General features: G+C 44.4%; 1 protein-coding gene and 1 long non-coding RNA gene across 2 annotated transcripts in view; one reads left to right on the forward strand and one right to left on the reverse strand.

The window, feature by feature from the left end:
* The window catches only part of COX10 (cytochrome c oxidase assembly factor heme A:farnesyltransferase COX10), a 160513-nt gene extending 160337 nt beyond the window's left edge, over positions 1-176 (reverse strand). The window contains exon 1 of the mRNA XM_032792725.2: positions 50-176. Coding sequence (XP_032648616.1) covers positions 50-92 — 43 coding nt within the window. The 5' untranslated portion in view covers positions 93-176. The remainder of the gene's footprint in view (positions 1-49) is intronic.
* Positions 1-22612, forward strand: part of LOC142047658 (uncharacterized) — a 370347-nt gene that overhangs the window by 328648 nt on the left and 19087 nt on the right. The gene's annotated exons all lie outside the window — the stretch shown is intronic.

The following is a 22612-nucleotide window of genomic DNA, read 5'->3' on the forward strand; positions in this document are numbered from 1 at the left end:
TGAAGGATGCTGAACCGCGCAGGGAGAAGGTGCTACCCCCTGTAGGTACCTGTGAGAGCCCGGGGTGGGCCGCAGCGCCGGGCCACGCTCATAGCCCGTAGCGGTACCTCCCGCTCCCTTTTCCCCTCACCGCCTGGGCGCCGCCATCTTGCCCGGTTCGACCGCCAAACTGCTTCCGGGTCAGCGCTTCCGGGGCGGGGAATATGGGTCATTTGTTGACGGGGCTGCTGCGGCTTGGTACGGAGCAGCTGGGCTGGTGGTAGCCCAGCTGGTATGGGATGGCGGGGCTCCAGGAGCCGGCGGGAGGGGGCGCCATGGGGCGGGGCGGGGCTGGGACGGGGCAGGGAGGGGGCGCCTGTGGGCAGGGGAGCGGGTGGGGACGAGAGGGGGTCCCTGGGGCGGGGCTGGGACGGGGGCGCCCTGGGGTGGGGGAACGGTCTGGGACAGGGGCGCCTTGGCAAGGATAGGGATGGGCACTTGGTACCCAAGATCGGGAAACGGGAAGGCTGACCTGGTGGGCACTGGCATCCTGTCAGTCAGGGGTGGGGCACAGTGGCGTGGGCGATCACGTCTAGACCCATAATTCACATGAGAAATTTGCTGTTATTTAATTTAAACCTGTTTTTAAACCAGTTTAGTTAATACAAATCCCCTGCAGTTGAAGAGTATCTTTTCCAGTTTAGTTAATACCCGTTCCTCACTAACCCTGAAATAAGCCTGGTTTAAAACCAAGTAAGAGAGTTCACACACTCTTTTACAGCAGTTTAAATAAGCGAGTTTAAAGCCTTGCCTTTAGTTGAACCGGTTCAATTTTCTCATGTAGATTAGAGAGTTCTCTTCTTCATCTGCTGGTGGGGGAGAATAGAAAAAAAATACATGTCCTAGTTACATTTGAAGTTGGTAGTAAAATAAGAGACCCCTCTACATGGCAGTGAATGTAGAGAAATCATATAAAAAGGAAACAAGAGTAGTGAGAAGCATGTGGAGCAGACAAAAAGAGACTCAGCCTGGGAAAATGCAAGGATGTGGAGAAAAGTTATCCAAAACTTAGGGACTGTATATTACTCTGTTTGTACAGTGCTTAGCACAATGGGGCCCAGTTTTTGGGGGGTCCCTAGGCACTTCCGCAATAAACATGGTTAATAAAATCTTCACTGGGAAAGAGAGACCTGGAAAGCAGTATAGCTGAAAGGCTTAAGGCAACAGAAAATTAAATATAGTAATTATTAGAAACATGGGTATGGTAACAAATAAAATATGTTTTATACGACACACACGTACACATGTGTAACATAATAAAAACCCAGCCAAATATCCAGGATTGCTGCTACTGTGTTGAGTTTTGAGCTGATGTCTAAGTGAAATGGATGTAACTGCTGAACACTAGCATATTTGTTAAGAGAATAAATGGGATGATAACACATAGTTTTATTTTATATAACATTAATGATAAATGCATTTCATTCTTGCCTCCATGTACTTGCTGAGTTCCTTTGAACAGCCAGTGCAGATGTTCCCTGCCCCCCGCTCCTGAAAAACTGACAACTGATGAACAGATACTGTACAGAACTACAGTGCACACCTCTGTATCTTTGGCTGAAGCCCATACTGTGCATACTAGGAAAAGTCAAGTGGCTCCAAACCCCAGTGTTTTGCAGGGTCTCCACTATACATAGAATATTGGACTCCATTTTGTACACATTGGTTCAATATCTATATCTATTTTGTGAGAGAATTGTCTACACAGTGGTCCCCAACCTTTCTCGTCTGGCAGGTGCCAGACGACGAGCCACGGAGGACTATTGTGGCGGACGAGCATCCGCTGAAATTTCCACCAACAAGCGGCAATGTCAATAGGCGTCACTACCGAAATGCCGCTGACAAGTAGTGTCATCCAGAGGCGTTGCTGCCGAAATACCGCTGAAAATCGGTGGCATTTCGGCAGTGATACCTCTGGATGACACAGCTTGTCGGCGGCATTTCGGCGGATGCTCATCCGCCGGCTAGGACGCAGGTGCACTTAGACACCCCAGCGGGTGCCATGGCGCCTGCGGGCACCGCGTTGGGGACCCCTGGTCTAACAGTTCATACAAAATGAATGCCAGGTCACCTTTCCAGCAAGTTTTGCCTTTGTATCCACCTATCACTGCTGAAGGCAAGAATTACTTTAGCGCATTATACAGTTTGCTGGGATAATGATGTATGTGACGAGTTCCCCCCTGGGGTGCCACCTGAAACTGGGGTACCACTGAGCCCCCTGACCCATCAGCCTGGGCTCCCACTCACACTGTACTACTGTGACAGGTTGCTAAGCCCTCCAGCCTGCCCTTTCACCAGCATTCACACTGGTAGGGACACACCCAGCTGCAGTTACAAGCAGGCTTTCTCCACCAGCTTCCCACCCTGGGACCCCAGAGCAGTACCCTCCTGCCCTGGTCAAATCTGGCCAGTATATGGATTTAATACCTGGACTGCCTCTCCCTCAATGTGAGGAGAACAATGCACATGTGTGGTAACCAAGGAGAGATTTTTCCCGAAGCACTCCAGTCAAAGATCACTAGTTTAAATAAAAACAAAAACTATTATTAAACTACAAAAATAGATGTTAAGGGATTGTAAGTGATAGCAAACAGATCAAAGCAGATTACCTAGCAAACAAACAAAATATACTAGATAGATTGGATATGAATAGCAGATTCTCACCCTAAGAGATGACACAAGCAAGCTGCAGATTCTTAAGGGGCAAGCTGCACTTGCTTTACAGCTTGGAATCCTCAGGTGTTTCATACACAGGCTAGAAATCCCTTTAGCCTGACTCCAGCACTTCCTCCAGTTCAGTTTTTGTTCCTCAGGTGTTTCCAGGAGTCTTCTTGTCTGGGGAGTGAAGAACCCCCGATGGTGTCACTCCCTGACTTCTATAGCTTTTGCATATGGCAGGAGCCCTTTGTTCCCAAAGCTTGGTTCCCAGACCAGTCTGTGGAAAAATACTGACATCCCAAGATGGAGTCCAGCATCACATGGCCTGCTTACATGTCCTTATAGAGTCATAGCAGCCATCACTCTCAGGAAGGCTCACCAGGTAAGAGAGAAGCTTCTCCTAAGGCCTATTGTTCTTTCTAATGGCCCATTACCCTGCATAGGTCCTTTACAACCAGCTATTTAGACTGAAAGCATCTTGTCTAGTGGGCATTACCCAAGTGTACAGATACAAAGTCAGTATTTATAACTTCAGATACAAAAGTGATTCATGCATACAAATAGGATAATCATATTCAGCAAATCATAACCTTTTCAATGAGACATCTCACATGACCCATCTTGCATAAAATGTATCATAATGATGCTAACCATATCATAATATCACTATGAAGAATATCAGGTGCAGTGTCACAGTGTGATTAGTAGTTGCATCACAAAGCTCAGTGTAAAAGCTGCATTACAAACAGCTCACAAGGTGCAAGTAAGAGTTCTGGGCGGGATCTCAAGCTTATGACTCATGAAGATGCCTCTAAAGTCCTACAACCTTCCCTGCTCACAGCATTACCAGCGGACTGCTTGCCTCCTTTATCACTGTATTTTCCTTGTCCACATCCCTAGACTCATCATCAGTAAATGTTGCAAGTTTACACTCCATCTGTGGTAGTGTGGTAAGAGAGTGCCCTGGAATTTGAAGAGGTGACCACATCACGTTCCCTAAAGCAACTGAGCAATCCATGTTCAAAAGCATTTTTTGCTTGGGGGGGCAGTGTCCAACTGATGGTGGTTTAGTCAGGGAGTTGTGAGGCAGGTGGAAGCTTCTACATTTACGCTGGCTCAAGAGTTTAGAATTGGATACTAAGCTGGTAGTTGCTCTGACTTCCTGGTGGAGGACAAAAAGGAAGCTGAGAACTCTGAATAACCTTTTCTCCAGCCTGGAATCTGTTGGTTATTCTCACTTCCTGAAATCATAGAAAGGATGAAGTGTTGAAATGAGTCTCTGTCGAGAGGCAGTTGGAAAGACTTTTTACAGTTGTAGGATAGATAAGGAAGAGTAATGATTTTTCAGACTAATAAAAGGTCTTTAGTATAATTCTCCTGTGTATATATATAAAGTATTGTTTCTTATATTTGATTGTGTATGTACATTAAACCTTTGGTTGGTAAATCCGTTATCTGTAGATAATTAACCCTTTGTTTTTGTTAGCCTGATGACTGATTTTGTTTTTAATAATATTTTCTTTCACCTTGTATTGGCTATAATAATCTAAGACAATAGTTCCCAAACAGTTTCATATCTGAAAGCCATGGGTAAAATTTTCAAAATCACCAAAGTGATTTGGAAGCCTATGTACCTTTTCAAAAGTGATAGACACTGAGGAGGCTAAGACTTATTGAAAGTCAGTGGGACTTACATGCCTAAATCATTTTTTAAAATAAGACTTAGGCTCTTAAATCACTTAGGCACCTTTGACAAATTTACCTCCAGGAACTGATGTTCATGGGATTTGGGCTCCTAAATTCCTAAGTTACTTTTAAAAATAGAACTTGGCTGCCTAAGTCACTTGGGTGCTTTTAAAAATGTTACTCAGTATCTTAAGATACAGCTCTTCCTATGGACCATTTCCATCCTAACTTTGGTTACATGAAAAAATCATGTTAGGGCATTATTCAGGAGCTAAGATGGAAACAAACTCAATTTAATGCAGTGAGTGTACCCCCAGTTTGTAACATTTATTTCCAGACTGTTTAATTTCTCTCTCTTAGAAGTAGGACTTCATATTTATTAGGAATGTATCTTGTTACCATGTGACCCGACTGTTCTATTTACTCCATGTCACTTTGAAATTTGGGTCTATCTCTCTCTGTGTTTGCAACTCTCTGCTTTTTGAGTCTTCCACAAATTTATCACAGTTACATTTTTAGAAAAGAAACACCCAGAAAAGAAACAGATGAAACAGCCAAACAGGCTGTAGAGAGATGGTTGGTTTTAGTTCAGTTGATCCAAAAAAAAAAAAAAAAAAAAGTCTGGTCTGGGTTATGTAGGATAAGGCGGATCTCAGTCCATTAAATGCCTTGTAGAGCACATCCAAGATTTAGGACCTGATTTTCCATGGCCCTGTACCTTGTGTTGTAAGTTATACTATGGCAAAGTGAGTGTAAAGTGCTAGTATTCTAATTAAGAAGCCCTGTACTTCCAGATGCTTGGACACAGGGGAAATGATGAATAATTTCTCCTGATGAAACTATGAAGATAATTCTAGATAGGCAGAACATAATACCCAAAATTGGAACTTGACCAACTCTTGCAAAAACGCCTTAGGATTTTTAATGGGCATGAGCATCAGGCCCACAGTGTTATATCTAATCTGAAAGACACTTCTGCTGAATACTGCACAGATTACATGGCTGACTACTTTAGGTCTGGTCCTACAAGGTGCTGAACACTTCCAGGAGGTGCTGAGTACTCTCATTCCCAGTATTAAAATGGAGGCCATTAGGCATTTGTAGCCAGCACTCACCACGTTGCAGGCTCAGATCCTTAGAGCCACTTTGTAAAAACTCAGCTATAAATGCATCTGCCGCATGTTTTTCAGTGTACCACTTGGAGTGGATTAAAGTAGAATCCTGTACTGCTGCTAGAGTTCAAGGTCAAACATCATTTCAGGGATAGGCTCTGATTTTTGAGGCATCTATAATTTTCCTAGCTAATTGCTAAGATGGGCAACTGTTTTTACATGTATTTTTGTCTCTCTGCAGTTATAAAATAAACAACACGCCCTGAGGTAAATTTTCAGGGTGATGCAAGGGGGGGTGGATTTAACCACGCGACTCCCATTAATGTTAATTATAGAGCACATATTAACAGCGTTATATGATCCTTTTTCCTATTAACACAATCATAAATTTGACTGGTGGTGCTTAATTAGATCTCAGCAGCAGAATGCAATTGCTGGATACAATAAAGGGCACATTCATAGAGATGGTCCATTATTATTTTCCATTAATCTCCAAATCTCTCCCACTCTTGCTCCTGAGATATCATACCAACAAGGATCCTTGCAAGACTGATTTGTTGTCAGAAAATGATTTAAAGACCTGTAAAAATATTATATTTTGCTTGCTTCATGGAATGTGTCATTGATATTGTAACTCCACAGAGACTTGATGTACTTTCAGATAGGGAACTTTTAAGACCTAGTGTAATATAAATAGGATGGCGTCCTTCTGTTATTCTGGTAACCTTTACAGATCATTTCAGAACTATAACTATCATGTAATTTAGTTAAGTAATATAACATGGTAAGCTGTGCTGTAGCTCTGCACAGTTCAAGAACCTATCTGTCTGGGACCCCACTACGGCACACCAATGTGGGATTCAGACCCAAAATGAAGGTCACAAGGCATATTAGAAACCCAGAAGTAGAAGATGAGAAAAACCAAGGTGCTGCAAAGCCCAAAGGTCCAGCACCTCAAAGATATTTAGGCTCCGGTTAGGAGTCTAAAAACCTTTGAAAGCGGGTTTGGCTCAGAGCCTCAATCACTGGAAATTGATTGTGTGCTGTATGCCACCTGATCTGAACAGATGATCCAGCTGAATACTCCAGAGGGAGGTGGAACAGTGCCAAGTCCCAGCCAAGCTGCCTGTAGGGAAAATACTTCCCCAGTTAGGCCCTGATCCAGCTCCTACTGAAGTCACTGGGAAAACTCCAACTGATGGTAATGGGCACTGAATTAGTTACTTCAGTTACTTAAAATGATGTTTATTTTTCCCTGAGCATAAATGCAATTTCCCATCATTTCTATCTCATGAGTCAGCATCCCTGATGTTTACATCAGAGGGAGTCAGGTAACAGGAGATTTATGGGAGGCAAAGGTAAAACTTGGGTCTAAAATGAAAAACTATTGATATCTATGAAGCTTTACAGAGATCCATGTTCCAGGTTAATCAGCACATGTACTGCATCTGGAGGACAATTTGGAGTCATTACCAGGGCTTAAATTCTCATAGAGTATTTCCAGGAGCCTCTGCAGCAGGTGCCAGGGCTTGGGGCTTCTGCCCCACAGGTTTGAAAATATTTACCATAGCTCTGCTGCAGACATCTGCTAAATGTAAGCCCTGGTCATTACAGAGGAAGAGGCACAGGAATTGATATCATTTTGTCAGGGGCGGCTCTAGACATTTCACCGCCCCAAGCACGGTGGCATGCCGCAGGGGGCGCTCTGCCGGTCGCCTGTCCTGTGGCTCTGGTGGACCTCCTGCTGGCGTGCCTGCAGAGGGTCTGCTGGTTCTGCAGCTTCGGTAGACTGCGGGAGGTCCACCGGATCCCTGCCTGCTGCCATCCTGGCAACTGGCAGAGCACCCCCCGCGGCATGCCACCCCAAGCACGCACTTGGCGTGCTGGGGCCTGGAGCCGCCCCTGCCTTTTGTAGTAGCTCAAGCTTCCATGTGGTGTTCAAGGGTAGCCCTTGTAATGCATCTATCAGTCTATAAGCAGTGACGCTTCCAGTAGCTTAGTTCAAGTAAAAAACAAAACAAAACCCCAAGCATTTCCCTGTACAGGCGTTGTGTATTTCCTTGTCAGGCATTTCCCTGGTATACATTCAACCATGATCAAATGTGCAGATGACACCTAAATTGGTGAAGGAGCGAACACACACGTGAATAGAAGCGAACAGCAAAGTGACTTGGAATGAACAGAGCATGAAGAGATTGACTCCTAATAAAAGTGGCAGAGCAAACAATCCAGATCAATGGGAAAAGTCCAGATTCACATTAAAGCAAGTGTATTTCCATCATCCCTTTCGCACTTGCCCTAACCTTGCTTTTTCATCAAAACAAATGTAACCTTTTGCCCCTTAAACAAGATTCTAGATGCTGGTCATTAAGCGTTTCCATCAGACTATAGCCTTGCAAATGGCACTCTTTATGGGGGAGGTCCCCTGAGTCTGTGCCCTTCGACTGAGAATCAGGAGCTGGGTAGCCTCCAGCCACCATTCTTTTTCTACTTCTCACAGGTTGATGGTTTCCCCTCTCCCTGATAATGTATTTGAAATTCCCAAAACAACTGGCTAGAACTCAGTAGGTCTGATAAAAACAAGGTTATCTAAGAGCAGAGAGACAAATCATTAAAACTAAAGGAATAGTTTACATAACATCTCTTCTTTAATGTAGCAAAGTAATTTCTTTCATGCCTTCTAACCAGGTGAGGAAGAGAAAAGTGTATATATAAAGTACACACCCTCCCTTACTGATGTGGCTGTCATTTGTTTAGATCCCACACTGTGGCAAGACTCACGTTCTAACTAGTTTCTCTCCCTTGCTAGCAGTTTTTTCTAAGCTACACAGTGGGGCCTCTGTCTCCCTCTACAATAACCTGGATTCCCCAGAATTCTAGCTGGTAGAGTTGGTTCAGATCTGACCATTCCTTGATTCCATCTATCTTCTAGGTCTTATCTGGCATGGTGAAGTCCAGTGCCACAGCATGCTAACATCAAGGACTTGGAGATTAAGCTTCCCCATCATCTCTGGCTACCTCCACATAGAGCTTGGTTAGTCAGTATGGTTCCCAACTCCTGCCATCCCTTCCTTGGCTTGTCAGGTTATCACTTCAATCCCTCTCTCCTCATTCCCTCAATGTGGGCTATTTACTGGCCCAAGCTGTGCCCAGTTAACCTCCTCCAAAGTGTCTTCTTACTTGGCTGATGCTGAAGCCTGCACTGGACTGCTCATTTGCTCATGGTTCCATGGATTCAGCTCTTCTTTTTGCCCCTTTCTTATCATTGAGATTTCCCCTTTGCCTATCTTGATGGGCTGTTTCTTGAAAGTCTCATAAGTCATCTTGCTCTGTATCTTTCCTAGCCTCACCTCGGAAAGAAAATAACAAATGGATTTTCTCTTCTTTTCTCTCTCCTGTATCTCTCGACTGCTCCAGCGTTTCAGGTCTCACCATCGCCATATCCCAGGTTTGATACCACTTTCACCTTTTGCCCCTTGCACATTGTTTTTGTCCATGCTCATTGTCACAGCAAGCACACTAGTGGGTACAGAGGTTTTGTGGGGTTAGAGGAGGGGGGTGTCCACAAGATTATTTCTATCTTAAGAAATGGTCCAAGACCTGAAAATATTTGAAAACCATTTCACCATAATCACAGTGCCCCGGTTGATCGTTTCCCCTCTTTCTATGGCAGTGGAAGAACACAGCTGTCATAAGACTGTAACCTAGTCGATATAGCGGGCGTTCCTACAGTGATACAAATAGGACTGCAAGAACTGAGCCAAAACCAGGGAAAGCTGCGAACAATCATTTGGCACTGCCTGTTCTGTTGTCCAATATGACGTGATGGTGCTGCACAAACACTTCATGAAATTTACAAAATAATATTTTATAATTAAATGTAATGTGCTGGTTCAGGAGTTTCAGGTCGTTTAGATAAGCTTCAGGTAACCAACTATATTTCAGGATGTTGAACTGCACCATCTTAAAACAATTGAAAAACTCACTTTGACTGAAGTGGAAGTTGGATCAGGCCCCCATATGAGGTTCCCTCATCCCTTATTAACTGTCCACCAAATGACTAAGTTGGGGAGAGGTCGTTCCCCAACCGTTTCAGCACAAAGCACAGTTGAAGATCTATCTGAGGAAAGACTTCACTGGAGGCTTTAAAGAGCCAGGTCTGGTTTACATGCGAGACTTGTGCCCTCCCTAATGATGAGACTGAGGGATTTTCAGCACAGCTATCATCAGTCCGGTACTGCAATTTATTTGTCTCACAGACAATGATTTTCCAACAATTTTCCCATTCTGCCTTTTTGTTACTTTTTCTTTCTTTCTTTTTTCTCTTTCTCTCTTTCATTTGAGCTCTTGTACAAGAAGCACCACAACTTGCTCAATACCAGCTTGTTTGGACAGTTGTTCTGCCCCAGAATTTGTTGAATTCAGCAAAAAATGCCTTAGGCTGTCATGGCAGCAGCACCAAACACTATGTAAGTGCAAATGACTGACTTGCAAGGGTAACAGCACTCCTGAGCCTTGTAATTATGCATACTGATGCATTTCTATAACTGATCTAGGGATTTCATAAATTATTCTTTTAATAGTTCGGAGAACACCTAAAGTCAGATTAGGGAAAGCTTTAGTGCTTACTTAGTCTGCTGAAGTGACATTGTTTCAAATAGAGACCTGTTAGGGCTGGGAAGCAGACTTGCTGTTACAGAAAACTTGCTTTGCCCCACTCCTGCCCACTTGTTCAAGGGTGGAGGGTAACCAGGCATGCAACACCTGCTTACTTCTGAGCACCTGCCTCTAATAAGGCCTTGTCCACACTATAAAATTAAGTCGACTTAAGTCAATGTACAGCCACTGCAGTAATTAAAAAGGTGGTTCATGTCTGCACTTGCTCCTTCTGTCAGTGGTGTGGTCCTCACCAGGACCATTTCCACCGACTGATGTGGGGCATTGTGACACTGACAGCTGGAGCCAAGTAGCCCTGTGGCTGACAAGTTCAGCGGTAGGCCTGGGCTCACAGCTGGTCCATCCCCCACTAATCCCTGCACTGATAGCCCAAGCTCTCAGCTGGGTATCGGCTTACAGCTGTAAGCCACCACCCCACCTCATTCCAGGCTGACAAACCCTCAGCTGGCACCAGGCTCAATTTAACAGCAGGGAACCTACCAGCAGTGAAATTGGCATTCTTGTCAGTTTCTTTTTATTTGAGCTCTAGCTGTCAGCCTCCCAGGGCTCACAGCTGGAGACCTTGAGCTCCCTGGCTGACAGCCAGAGCCAGAGGGAAAAGTAATAGCATCAGTGAAACTGACAATAATGTCAATTTCACTACTGGTAGGCTCCATCCTGTGAAATTGAGCCTGGTGTGGGCTCACAGCTCACAGGCTGTCAGCCCCAGGGGTGGGAGGGGAGAGCTCTGCTGTGAGTCCACTGTCACCTCCCAGTGAGGAATTTGGGCGTGGGGGAGAAGATGAGCTGCCTCCCGGTGAGGAATGGCAGGGAGAGTCCAAGTGGCAGCCAAGTTTGTGCTATCCATCCCTGCGAGGCGGCAGCGAGGTTCCGGGCTGTCAGCACTGGGGCAGCATGGGGGGTTCACAGATGTCAGTCCAGCTTGGGGCTGACAGCCAATGTAAGTAACACTGTGTGTCTACAGAGAGACACAGCATCTCCCTAATTACATCTACATAAGCACTACGCTTCTTATGGAGGTGGGATTATTATGTTGGTGTAGTGTGCCCCTTACTTCAGTGGAAGCAGCACTAGAGTGTAGACACTGGTCAACATATGCTGCCTTATGTCAACTATCTCTGTAGCACAGACCAAGCCTAAGATTTGGGTAGCCTGGGCAAGAAGGTAAAGTGAGTTCTTACTCCCCCATCCCAGAGTGTAATCCAAGTCACCGTGCCACTTGGCACGTAATCCCACCCCTGCCACTCCCTTCCCATTTATTTCCTAAGTCTCTAGCTCTATTGATAAAATGTCCTTGCTCCTTCTTCTAGCAGCCTAAAGTAATTTCTTGCACCCTGCAAGGTGTCATTTCTGCATTAGCAAACCATTGACTGATCCTTCAAAACTCAGAGTATCAGGCAATCCCTAAACCATGCAAACAAAAACCTGCCTTACTAGAATCAGTCTGACAGGAATCCCAACGGGAAGAGATTTGTTTTCCCTTGTTACGTTCTATATATTCAAGTTTGTTTTCTTAATAATAAATGCAGGACGTCCCCTTATATATAAATACACACATGCAGACATGTAAACAAGCTGAATTCTGATGTTCTTCATCAAACAACTATTGAGGTGCAAAAAGAGCTCAGGAGACTTTGGCATAATGAATAGTCACTTCCGAAATGGGATTCTGCCAGGAAATGCAGTGTGTGTATGTTCCCTGACTGACTTGATTGTAGGGGTGTCATTACCTGATGTTTCAATAGGCAGTTTTATCCCAGCAGCATCTATCTCCTCAATCTCCATTTTCCATGTAGGAAACTGAGGCAAAAAAAGGCTCAGTGACTTGCCCAGGGTCACATAGGCAGTCTGTGGCAGAGAAGGGAACTGACCCTGGGTCTCCCAGCTCCTTGACCAGTGTCTTATCCGCTGGGCCATTCTTCCTTCCCTGGAAATATACTACCAGAAAGCTGAGGTATATATTTTGTTTCAGGGAGCACGAGATAAGCAGCCTATAGAAAAGCCCTGATGAGATTCAAAACAGGTCAGACTTTTTTTTTTTTTTAAAAAAAGACAAGTTTAAGACATCACTAAATTATCCCTTCTGCACCTGTAGAGACAAAGTATGATTCTTCAGATGTACGGCCTGATTCTCACTGAAGCTTCTTTACATCAATCTGGCACTGTAAAAGAGCCTTAAAGTAGTTGTAAGTGTACTCTGAAGCCACATTACGGCTCATTTACACTGCAGTATAAAGGGGCCTGAGTATAAATGAGAATCAGGCTCTTGATGTTATCTGAACTCCCACAGTATATTTTAAATGGGCTGACTCCTCTTGATAGTTCCATATTCAAAGAGTTAAGTTTTGCAAACATGCTTAGCTGGTAATGTACAGCATGTGCATCCCTAGGGCGGTTTTCATAGTCCATCAGGCACTTGTTAACACACTAACCCATTCATTTTTTTTTTGATGAATTTGTGGTGCGTTGGCCACAAGCCAGAAGCTGAGCTGGGAACAATATTTATTTATAGCTACACACAATAATTCATGTCTGCCTAAATCTTGGACTTTCCACTAATCCACGCAGTATTTCTAAACATTTGCAGTTCTCTCAACCGATTAGCATTGGCTTTGCTTGGCTCGCTGTAGTGGAAAGAAACACTAGACACTGAATGCTACTGAATGCTTTGATTCACTGATAGAGGGTGAAGTTTCTTTGCTGGCTGTTCTATCAGGCCATAATTTTAAGATTCTTCGGAGGTGTAAAGAGGTCTGTTTTGTGCCTTTGTGAGTAATACTCTATGGCTACTGCTTGTTTTGCCAGAGAAGGGCTTTTCTTCCTGAGGCTTTCCAAATTTTGTGCTGCACAAGGGATGACAGTTTTGTGTGCCACTGAAACAAGCCAGCAGGCTGTGAACACTACTTCTTTGGGAGTCTGATTCTCTAAATAAGCAAGTACCATTTGGAGAAGAGGCTACGCTCTGGCTTTGTGGACACTAAGGAATCAATGAAATCAGCTTGAGGGACCAAGGAGAACTTTCAGAGCAGTAGTGTCCAGTCATTGTGTTACGCTAGGCAGGATATAATACATGGCGCTTGGGCTGGAAAGAACTGTACAGCAGTGTGTGAAGCCACGGAAGGGAGATTTAAAAGTACAGTCAGTTCTCCAATTTTCAGGGCGGGAGGGAGGGAGAAAGAAATAAAAGAGAAAAAGGCAAAGGAAAAAATGAATCGTACAGTGCATGATGGGTAGGTATCCCAGTGTGAAACTCGCCACTGTCCAGCACACTGTCTTTTGGGAAATTTTGGCAGTGCCTGATGGATTAGAAATGAGTCATGAAGGGGTTACTGAGATTGCAGGGTCAGGTTCCCAGCCTGCAACTTTCTCCACCCCATAATGTCATTTCTAGTCCATAATTTTGACACCCATTTTGAAAATCCCACAAACCCACTTGTTACTGTCCACCATCTCTGATAGAAGCATGGAGCCTGTACAGCTCTGCAATATTGCTATGAGCATTGCAAGTACAGCATGCATGATCCTCTGGTATTTGCAGAGCCACAAGAAGGGCTGCAGGGAACATGACAATTTCCTGAAGGGCAGGTTGCTGGGGCACACTGCAAGAACCAATTCAGGATTGGTGGCAGTGTTCATGGAGCAGCTGTAAATGGGGGACCGCCTCTTCTGGGCTGTTCTGAGCACTGACTGGTGGGATCGCATCATAATACAGGCTTGGGATGACGACCAGTGGCTGCAGAACTTTCAGCTGTGCAAGGCTCCATTCCTGGATCTGTTATACAAACACTGATGGATCCCTGGAGCTGCTTCACTGACATCAGTGTTGACTGGTCAGGGAAGGTGCATGAGGCTCACATCTTTAAGAACACAGGACTGCTCAGAAAGCTACAAGCAGGGACTTTCTTTCCCAACTGGCAGATTATCATCGGGAATGTTGAAATGCCAATAGTGATGCTCAGCCTATCCCTTGCTACACAAGCCGTCCCAAAAACACCAAGGAAAGAGTCAAGTACTGGCTCAGGAAGTGCAAAATGACAGTTGAATGTGCTTTTGGTAGTCTGAAAGGATGCTAGTGTTGTTTGCTCACTAGACTGGATCTCAGTGTGCAAAATATCCCAATGGTTATAGCTGCCTGATGGGTCCTGCTAAATGTCGGTGAAGCAAAGGAGGAAAAGTTGCCACGAGGGTGGAGGTGGAGCGGCTGCCTGCAGAGTTTGGAGAGCCAGCCACGAGGGCTATCAGAAGAGCTCAGTGCAGAGCTATGTGGTTCAGGGAGACTTTGAAAGAGCACTTCAATAGATAGAGCACAGTAAGCAACAGTTATGCATTCTGTCAATCTGGCTCTACAGGTTGGGGTCCTGTTAGGAATCGTGTGGTGTTTGGTACTCCTCTATGACTAGAACACTGACAATTCACCTATTGCTGTACATGTGTGATTATTACACTGTCACGGATCCTGTGATTTGGTTCACAGTGTACAACAATGAAGTGGGTGCTTTTACTACTGCCAAGTATTCTGCAGCATATGGTGGGAACTAATAAAGATTATTTTCTAAACAATCAAGTTTTATTGAGTAACAAACACTTCAAAAATTATGTGCAAGTTAAAAGCAAATACACTAAAACCTTAATTAATTCATGGAACTGAGCTTAAAGAAGGAGAAGGAACATTTTATGTTCGTTTTAGCTGTACATATATCAACTGTGGCTCTCACAGTTCAGCATATGTGAAGTGGAGACTGTCCTTAATATCCCCCAGGCTGAAGTGGTAGGAGAAGGGTTGCGGCCCCTGATGCCATGTGGGATGTTGAGTATAAGAAGTTGTTATACTGTCAGGGATGGTCTAGATAATACTAAGTCCTGCCATGATACAGGGGACTGGACTAGATGACCTCTTGAGGTCCCTTCCAATCCTATGATTCTATGATACCTGGCGAGTTACTGCACACCAGCTTGCTGCTCAGTAACTTGCTTTGTGGAGACTGCTGCACTGCAATGAAAGTGCAGGTTAGCAAGTTACTGCATGGCAAGTTGGCATGCTCTAGCTTCACACTCTGGCTTGCCATGCAATAACTCATTGTGTAGACAAGATAGGCTCTCCATTTCCCTCATAGCCCTTCTCTGCACCTACTCACCAGCACAACACTGCCTTCTTTAGGCTTATTTCTTACAGCAGATGGTCATCTTTTATTAATCTATCCCATGCACACTTACGAACCCACTGTATTTTTTCAAAACAGGCCAAGATTACTTATTCATATGCTAGTCTAGATCTTTATGGCCACATTTTCATTTCCAGCAGACCTTTAACAATTTTCCTTGCAGTCCATCTTCACACATTGAAAACCAAACTTGGAAAAAAATTGGCCTTAAAATATTAGTCTTGCAGATGAGAGCAAATTTTAAGACAAAATTAATTTATGTGAGGAAGTTTTGAAGGAGTTGCATCGTTAATGGCACCTTTATCTGACCTGAATTTCACTACTGCATGGTTTGCATCTCTCAGGAGACCTGCAGTAGTTCAGCATTATGGAAGTTTTCTGAGCTTTTTAAATCCTCATAAAAGTTCTTTTCAGAATTGTGCTACAAACAAATCCTTCTTTTATCATAAACTTTTCCCCTGTTTTATTTCACTGTATTTTGTGTTATTTTAAAAATATAGTTTAATACTTGTGCAAAATACAGGAAACCAAAGTCTTATAAGGTTGGGAAGGAATTTTCCCTCAATAGAATTTTAACTATGAATCTTTTTAAGGTTATTACTTATTATTTGCATCTACCTTAACTAAGATCAGGACCATACTGTGCTAGGTGCTGTACAAACACATAAGATATAGACGCTGCCCTGAAGAATTTACACTCTAAAGAGACAAAACTGGGTGAAGGTAAGGAAGCATTATTATCCCCATTTTACAGATGGGGCACTGAGGCTCAGAGAGATTAAGGCCCATATCTGCAGGGGCTTAGGTATTCAATACTTGGCATTACAACACCTGCCTTTTAGGCACTTAGAAAATCACAGGAACGATGTTGTGCTCTACAAGGCTGAGTTAGCACCTAGACTCCGTGTACAATGAATGAGGAGATTTAGGTGCCTTAGAGCATAATCCACAAAAAGCCAGCACACTAGCGAGCCCATTGGAGATGCCAACAACAGGGGTGTGTGCTAAGCCCGCCCCTCTCTCAGAGATAGGCATCTATGACCAGGCTGCAGGGGGACACCTAACTCTGCTTAACAATCCCCTAATGGGAACCAGCTGCTTGGAATTAGGAGGTTTAGATGCCTAGGTAGTTTCTTAATAAGTTGGGCCCCTACCTCACTCCACACACAAACATGATGAAGAGGAGTCCAGCTTATAACTTTTCTCTCAATGGTTAGAACAATCACCTGGGATGCGGGACACCCAGGATCAATTCCCCTCTCTGCCTGCTGAGAAGAAATGAGGTGGGAGGCTCTGCCTTATGCAAATCCTAGGAGAGTGCTCTATCTGCTGAGCTCTTCTGATATGGGGCTTCTTCAAGCCCGCCTCCTGAAGCAGTTTCATTGTGAATAAACTGCAACAGACTCATTGGAACAAGGGGACTGGATCGCTCTGGCCCAATGACTGTTCCATTGTGTATAAATACATGAATGGGACCCAGTCTGGCAGGCAGCCTCTGAGGAGCCCTACTAGACCTGGCCTCGCATGTGAAATAGGCTACTGAACACCTGCCTTCATGGTTCATGGATCACCCTGGTCCTTAGATGGGAGATAGGCATCTGGATGCATACAGGGAGGCAGCTATGCTCATGCTCAGAGGCAGAAGCCTAGGCACCGAGGGAACTTTTACCCTGAAAACTTAGGTGCTGAATGAGTTTAGATGCCTACATGGTTTGACAGGATTTCTGCAGATCACAGTGGCGCCTAAGACTGGGATTTAGGCACCTAAACTTGAAACTTAGGTGCACAAGTCCCTTTGTGGATCAAGGCCTACGCGACTTTCTCAAGGTCAGACGGCTGGTCTGTGATGAAAGTAGGAATGGAATCCAGATCTCCTGAGTCTCAGAGTGGGGCCTTAACCTTTTCCTCTCCAAATGCTTTCGCCTTCCACCACAGCCCTTAGCAGCTTTCATCATGATTTCCTATAAGTGCAGTGGGCATTGGTGGTTTTTCAACACCATCTTTCCTCATGGTGAGAGAGCACAGCCAGCGGATTCTTCACAGACAATTTTCAGCTACCTGGAGAATTCCAGTGCATAGGGTATAGACAGTTGGTATTAATATTAAATGATAGGGAATAACTTTTTGTGTATCTACATATTGGCCACAAAAGTCCCCTATCTTCCCTGCCCTCAACACACTGAATAATCCAGAGGTCTAAGCCCACTCAGCTATAACCTTTTTTAGGGGCATATTCTTCCATCAATCTATATTCTAAACTCCCAATTATTCCAAGCCCTGTGGCCAGTGTTATATATTCCATTCTTATCTCAAACAGTGATTTAGCTACCTGGGCATCAGGATGGGCATTATGTGACATGTGCATTCTCTTCAATACAAGCATCAGCCAGTGGTGCTCGCTGGCTACAGAATGGATAGAACTTCCTGACTTATCCATCTGGGTCTCTGGTTTGTAGCTTGTCATTCCACATGCCACACAACTCTCCAAGATAATGTTCAATAGCTCTGTGTTTCATTCTGTATTAGACGGAGATTATCCAAGCCATCTGCCAAGAGCAGAGATGGGGCGATTACATTCCCAGTTCATGCACCCATTCTGTCTGAGCTGTACCTGCTCACATAAGGCACGAGAGCAAAACAGCTTAGCTCAGAGTTCTGAGAAAGGAACGCCTAATTAATTGTCCATACAGTACCTCTTTCCCTGATTTCTCTTTAACGACTGATTTTTAAAAATGAGTTCAGCAGCTCAGCCATTTTACAGGCACCATTAATTTAATCTTCCTCCTTATTTATTAATAGAGCTACTTTCTCTCTAGTTTTTCTTTTCCCCTTGCTATATTTCTAAAAGCTCTTCTTAATATCTCTGGGAGCATTAACTCATTCTACTGCCCTTGTTTTATCCCTGAGAGCCTTAACTGGTTGTGAATATTCTTGTTGGGTTCCTGTCTTTGTCTTCCTTTCTAGCATAAATCCTTTTTCTGTCTCAGATTTCTGAGCAACTCCTCTTGGATACAGATTTGCTGCATCCTGTATTTTTCTTTTACTTTTACAAGAGGAAGGGGAATTGGTTGCATCAATTATAGGAGAACATGTCCCCAGCTGGTGTACACTGGTATAGCTCCTTTGACTTCAGTGGAACTAAGCTGATTATTAACAGTAGTGCTTAAAGGCCCAGTCGTGGCCCCATTGTGCTAGATGCCGTAAAATACACAGTAAGAGAGGGGTAAGGTGAGTTACTGAGCAGCAAGCTGGTGTGCAGTAACTTGCCAGGTATCACAGAATTGTAGGAGGTCATCTAGTCCAGTCCTCTGCACTCATAGCAGGACTAAGTATTATCTATCATTCTTGACAGTATAGCACCTTCTTATACTCAACATCTCACATGGTGTCAGGGGCCGCAACCCTTCCCCTACCATTTTTCAGATAGGGAATCTAAGCACAGAGGGATTAAGGGCAGGATTTTCAAAAGTACCTAAAAGGATCAGGCACCCAACTCCCTTTTAAAGTCAATGTTAAGTGAGCAACTAACTCCATGGAGCACTTTTGAAAATCTTCCTTAAGTGACCTGTCCAAGATCACACAGGAACTTCGTGGCAAAGCCAGGAACTGGACCAGGTCTGCTGAGTCCCAACCAGGTGCATTAAACACAAGGCAACCCATCCTCACTTATGTTCTCAACTGGTTCTATGTCCTATAGTTGCACTTGCTATGCTGAATTCAAGTACCATTGCAGTCACTAGTACTAGACTTTCATATTAGTTGGGTGCACTCCCTTGAGGCTGAGGATGATCTCTTTCACAGATTTTGTTTTTTATGGGTCATGTTGGCAGATGTTGCAGATAGTGTTGGAAGTCAGGGTTGGGGCAAGATTGCTGCGTAACAGTCACCTGTCCTTTCTTTTCTGGCATTTTTCTGGGACCAGGGCAAGGCGATTTTCCTCAAAAGTGGTCATTCCTTCTCCAACAAGTCTTCACTAATTATCTCTCAATGTGCAGTGTCGATGCCACCTCTCTTCACGTTTATCTTGAAGATGTCTTTAAAGTGTTTCTTTTGGACTTCCCGTTTCCTTTTTTCTTCGGTGAGTTGGGCGTAGAGTAATTGTGTCAGTAAGTGAACATCAGGCGTATGCACACGGTGCCCGCTCCACATCAGCTGGCACTGGATAATCAGGGCCTCAGCACAAGATGTTGGCCTCAGTGAGGACACTGACATTAGTGCTATTTCCGTATTACTCTCGCATTCACAATAAATTCCTACCCACTGGTAAGAAATGTCTTGTGTTCTGATTGGGTCTTTTACTTACTGGATTATGAAGTTGTCTCATGGATAGCTCTCTGTGGGCGATGACCATATATAGCTCTGCTCGTCACCCAGCAGATTCCTAGATTGTTAAAATCCACCATTTGGGTGATATCCTGAAGTCTTGGGTTCGCTGAAGCTTGATCTATCACTTTCATTCTTGCCACCTTCTATTCTAGTCCTGGGGCAGTGGCTGTGGCAGATACCCCACTGCAGCATTTCTCCTTTGTTTTTATATCCTCCCCCAAAGTAGCTTTTTCATGACAAAATTGCGCCTCACTGCAAATCGTGTGCACCTTTGCCATGTAGCACCACCTCCCCACCGCTGCTTCCTTCCTCTTTCTCCCCAGACATAGAGAGAGTGCCATCAATATGAACACTCCCATTCCAGTTTTGATTACAACCACTCTCTCTGTTAGTATCATTGCTAGCTCATTTTACTAATTTTTCATACTCTTTGCCTTCATGCAGACACAAGCACAGTACAGTTATACTCTCATTCAGTCTCCTCCTGTGATGCCAACTGGCATAACGAAGAGATGGTGAGTTAGGGAGTGGTGCAGACAAGCTCCACTTTGCTACATTCTCCATTGCAGTTAGTTCCCTTAACAGTGACCAAAACTGGAGAGCGCCCCTTGCTGCTTTAACTTCCACCAGGGCTGGGCAACCGGGCGTCACCATCACCTTCTTGATTTCCAGCTTGGACAAACCGTGCTGTGACATAGTTGGAACTAGGAACGCAGGGTCCAAATTTGAGCAGTGGGTGTAATGTTGCACCAGCAATGAAGTTCAGGTAGCACTCGTCTGGGTCTGCAGAGTACTTAGGGGTATAAGTACTGCAGGAGTGTGGGTCTACCTGGCCCCCACCACAAGCATCTGAGCACCTCACAATCTTTAAAGTATTTATCGTCAACACCACTGGGAGGTAGAGCAATGCTGTTCTTACTGTTTTGCAGATGGGGAATGGAGGTACTGAGAAGCTAAGGCCCAGATCCTCAAAGATGTGTAGGCACTGAATGTCCACGGGATGGGGAGGGAGGCACCTAAATACCTTTAAGGATTTGGTCCTAAGTGACTTTGTTTAATGTCACACAAGAAGTCTGTAGTGGAGCAGGGAACTGAATCTGGGTTTCCCAAGTCCTAGACCAATGCTGGAACCACTGGACCATCCTTCCTCTGTATCTGAAGATCAGAGTATGTGTTTGTTACAACACCCAGCTAGAGAACTTTAGTTCGAGCTATAACAGCTCATTCTTTTAGCTCTGGAGGGACAGGGCTTAGTCCCCAGCGTATCAGTCAGGAGAGGTCATCACCCTACCAGCTGTGCCTACTGTTCAGTGCAGCCACCACGTTTTTGCTTTTAAAACTAGAGAACAGTCCGAGGCCAAGCTGCAAACCAGGCCTACAGTATGTTGAAACCAGTGATTGGTCCCTCAGGCTGGCTGCAGACTCAGGCAGACATTACTGCATTTAGCAACATCGCTCATCCATTCAGAAGATTATCATTGTGGCTTTGAGGGTTAGAGGCTTACACTCAGAGCCCTAGGTGCACTGCAGCTGCTCTAAGACTCTGGTCAGAGTCAGCATCTCAGTCATTGGAAGATTATCCTGATCCAGCCAAAGGGAAACCTCCAGGAGCATAGATCCAATGTAGAGAGTTTGATCCTTTTTCTTTCCCTGCTGCCAACACAGAGGACACTGCTGAAGGAAAGGGATGTGATTTGTATATTGTTCCAGGGCTCAGCTGTTGATTCTACATGTAGGAACTGCCAGCAGCATGGATATGTTAGAGCAGCCTGAGAACTGTTCTAACTTAGACGGGGAGACTGGCCCTGCAAAAGCAGCCCCAACACTACTCCATCTGTGCACCGACAACCTGACCAACTTGCACTGTAGGCTCCTTCACTTTAGCTGAGAGTTTGGCCCTGGATTTCTTTTTAGATAAAAGCTTAGGTTTTGGAACACACAAGAGCAGGGGTCGGCAACCTTTCAGAAGTGGTGTGCCGAGTCGTCTTTTAGTCACTCTAAATTAAGGATTACGCATGCCAGTAATACATTTTAATGTTTTTAGAAGGTCTTTTTCTACAAGTCTATAATATATAACTAAATTAGTGTTGTATGTAAAATAAATAAGGTTTCTAAAATGTTTAAGAAGCTTCATTTAAAATTAAATTAAAATGCAGAACCCCCAGAACGGTGGCCATGACCTGGGCAGTGTGAGTGCCACTGAAAATCAGCTCATGTGCCGCCTTTGGCACACGCGCCATAGGTTGCCTACCCCTGCACAAGAGCCTCAAGTACTGGCTTGCTGATCCCCTCCCCCCCAAAATCACCCCATCTTTACTCTAGCTGCAAAGAGAGAGACACACACGAGCACTACATTACTTTATCAAGCATTACAGAACCACAAGAAAGGCTCAGGTTTTGCTTGAGCTTTAGGCTTTGGATCACTTCTCATTTCATCTGAACCAGTTTGTCTATTTCTACCCAAAACTTCTTTCTACAGAACTGCCTTCAATTAGGCCAAGTCCTGAACGTCACTCAAAAACTCCAGTAGCAACTTGAGAGCTGCTGAATTCTTTTTTGGCTGCAAGAAGATAAGCTGTAGGCTGGTGCTTGAGAATATTAAGACTGACACCGAGAGGAAAAGAAGCTTGTTTCTTTGAAGAATAAAAAGGGATTCAAACATATGTGTCTGACCAGATGGGGTGGGAGTGCTAGGAGCACATACATATCAGAGAAACTCAGATATTTTCCTTAAGGTGCAGCAAACTGTTCATTGCAAAAATAATTCCAATGGGGTTTCATGTATAAACAGGAATAAGGAATTATAAATAATGCTCAAAAACCTCCCACCGGGTAGAAGAAGCGCATTCAATCATAGAATCATAGAATATCAAGGCTGGAAGGGACCTCAGGAGGTCATCCAGTCCAACCCCCTGCTCAAAGCAGGACCAATTCCCAACTAAATCATCCCAG

This window comes from Chelonoidis abingdonii, chromosome 13 (genome assembly GCF_003597395.2).
Source record: "Chelonoidis abingdonii isolate Lonesome George chromosome 13, CheloAbing_2.0, whole genome shotgun sequence".
Taxonomy (NCBI): Eukaryota; Metazoa; Chordata; order Testudines; family Testudinidae; genus Chelonoidis; species Chelonoidis abingdonii.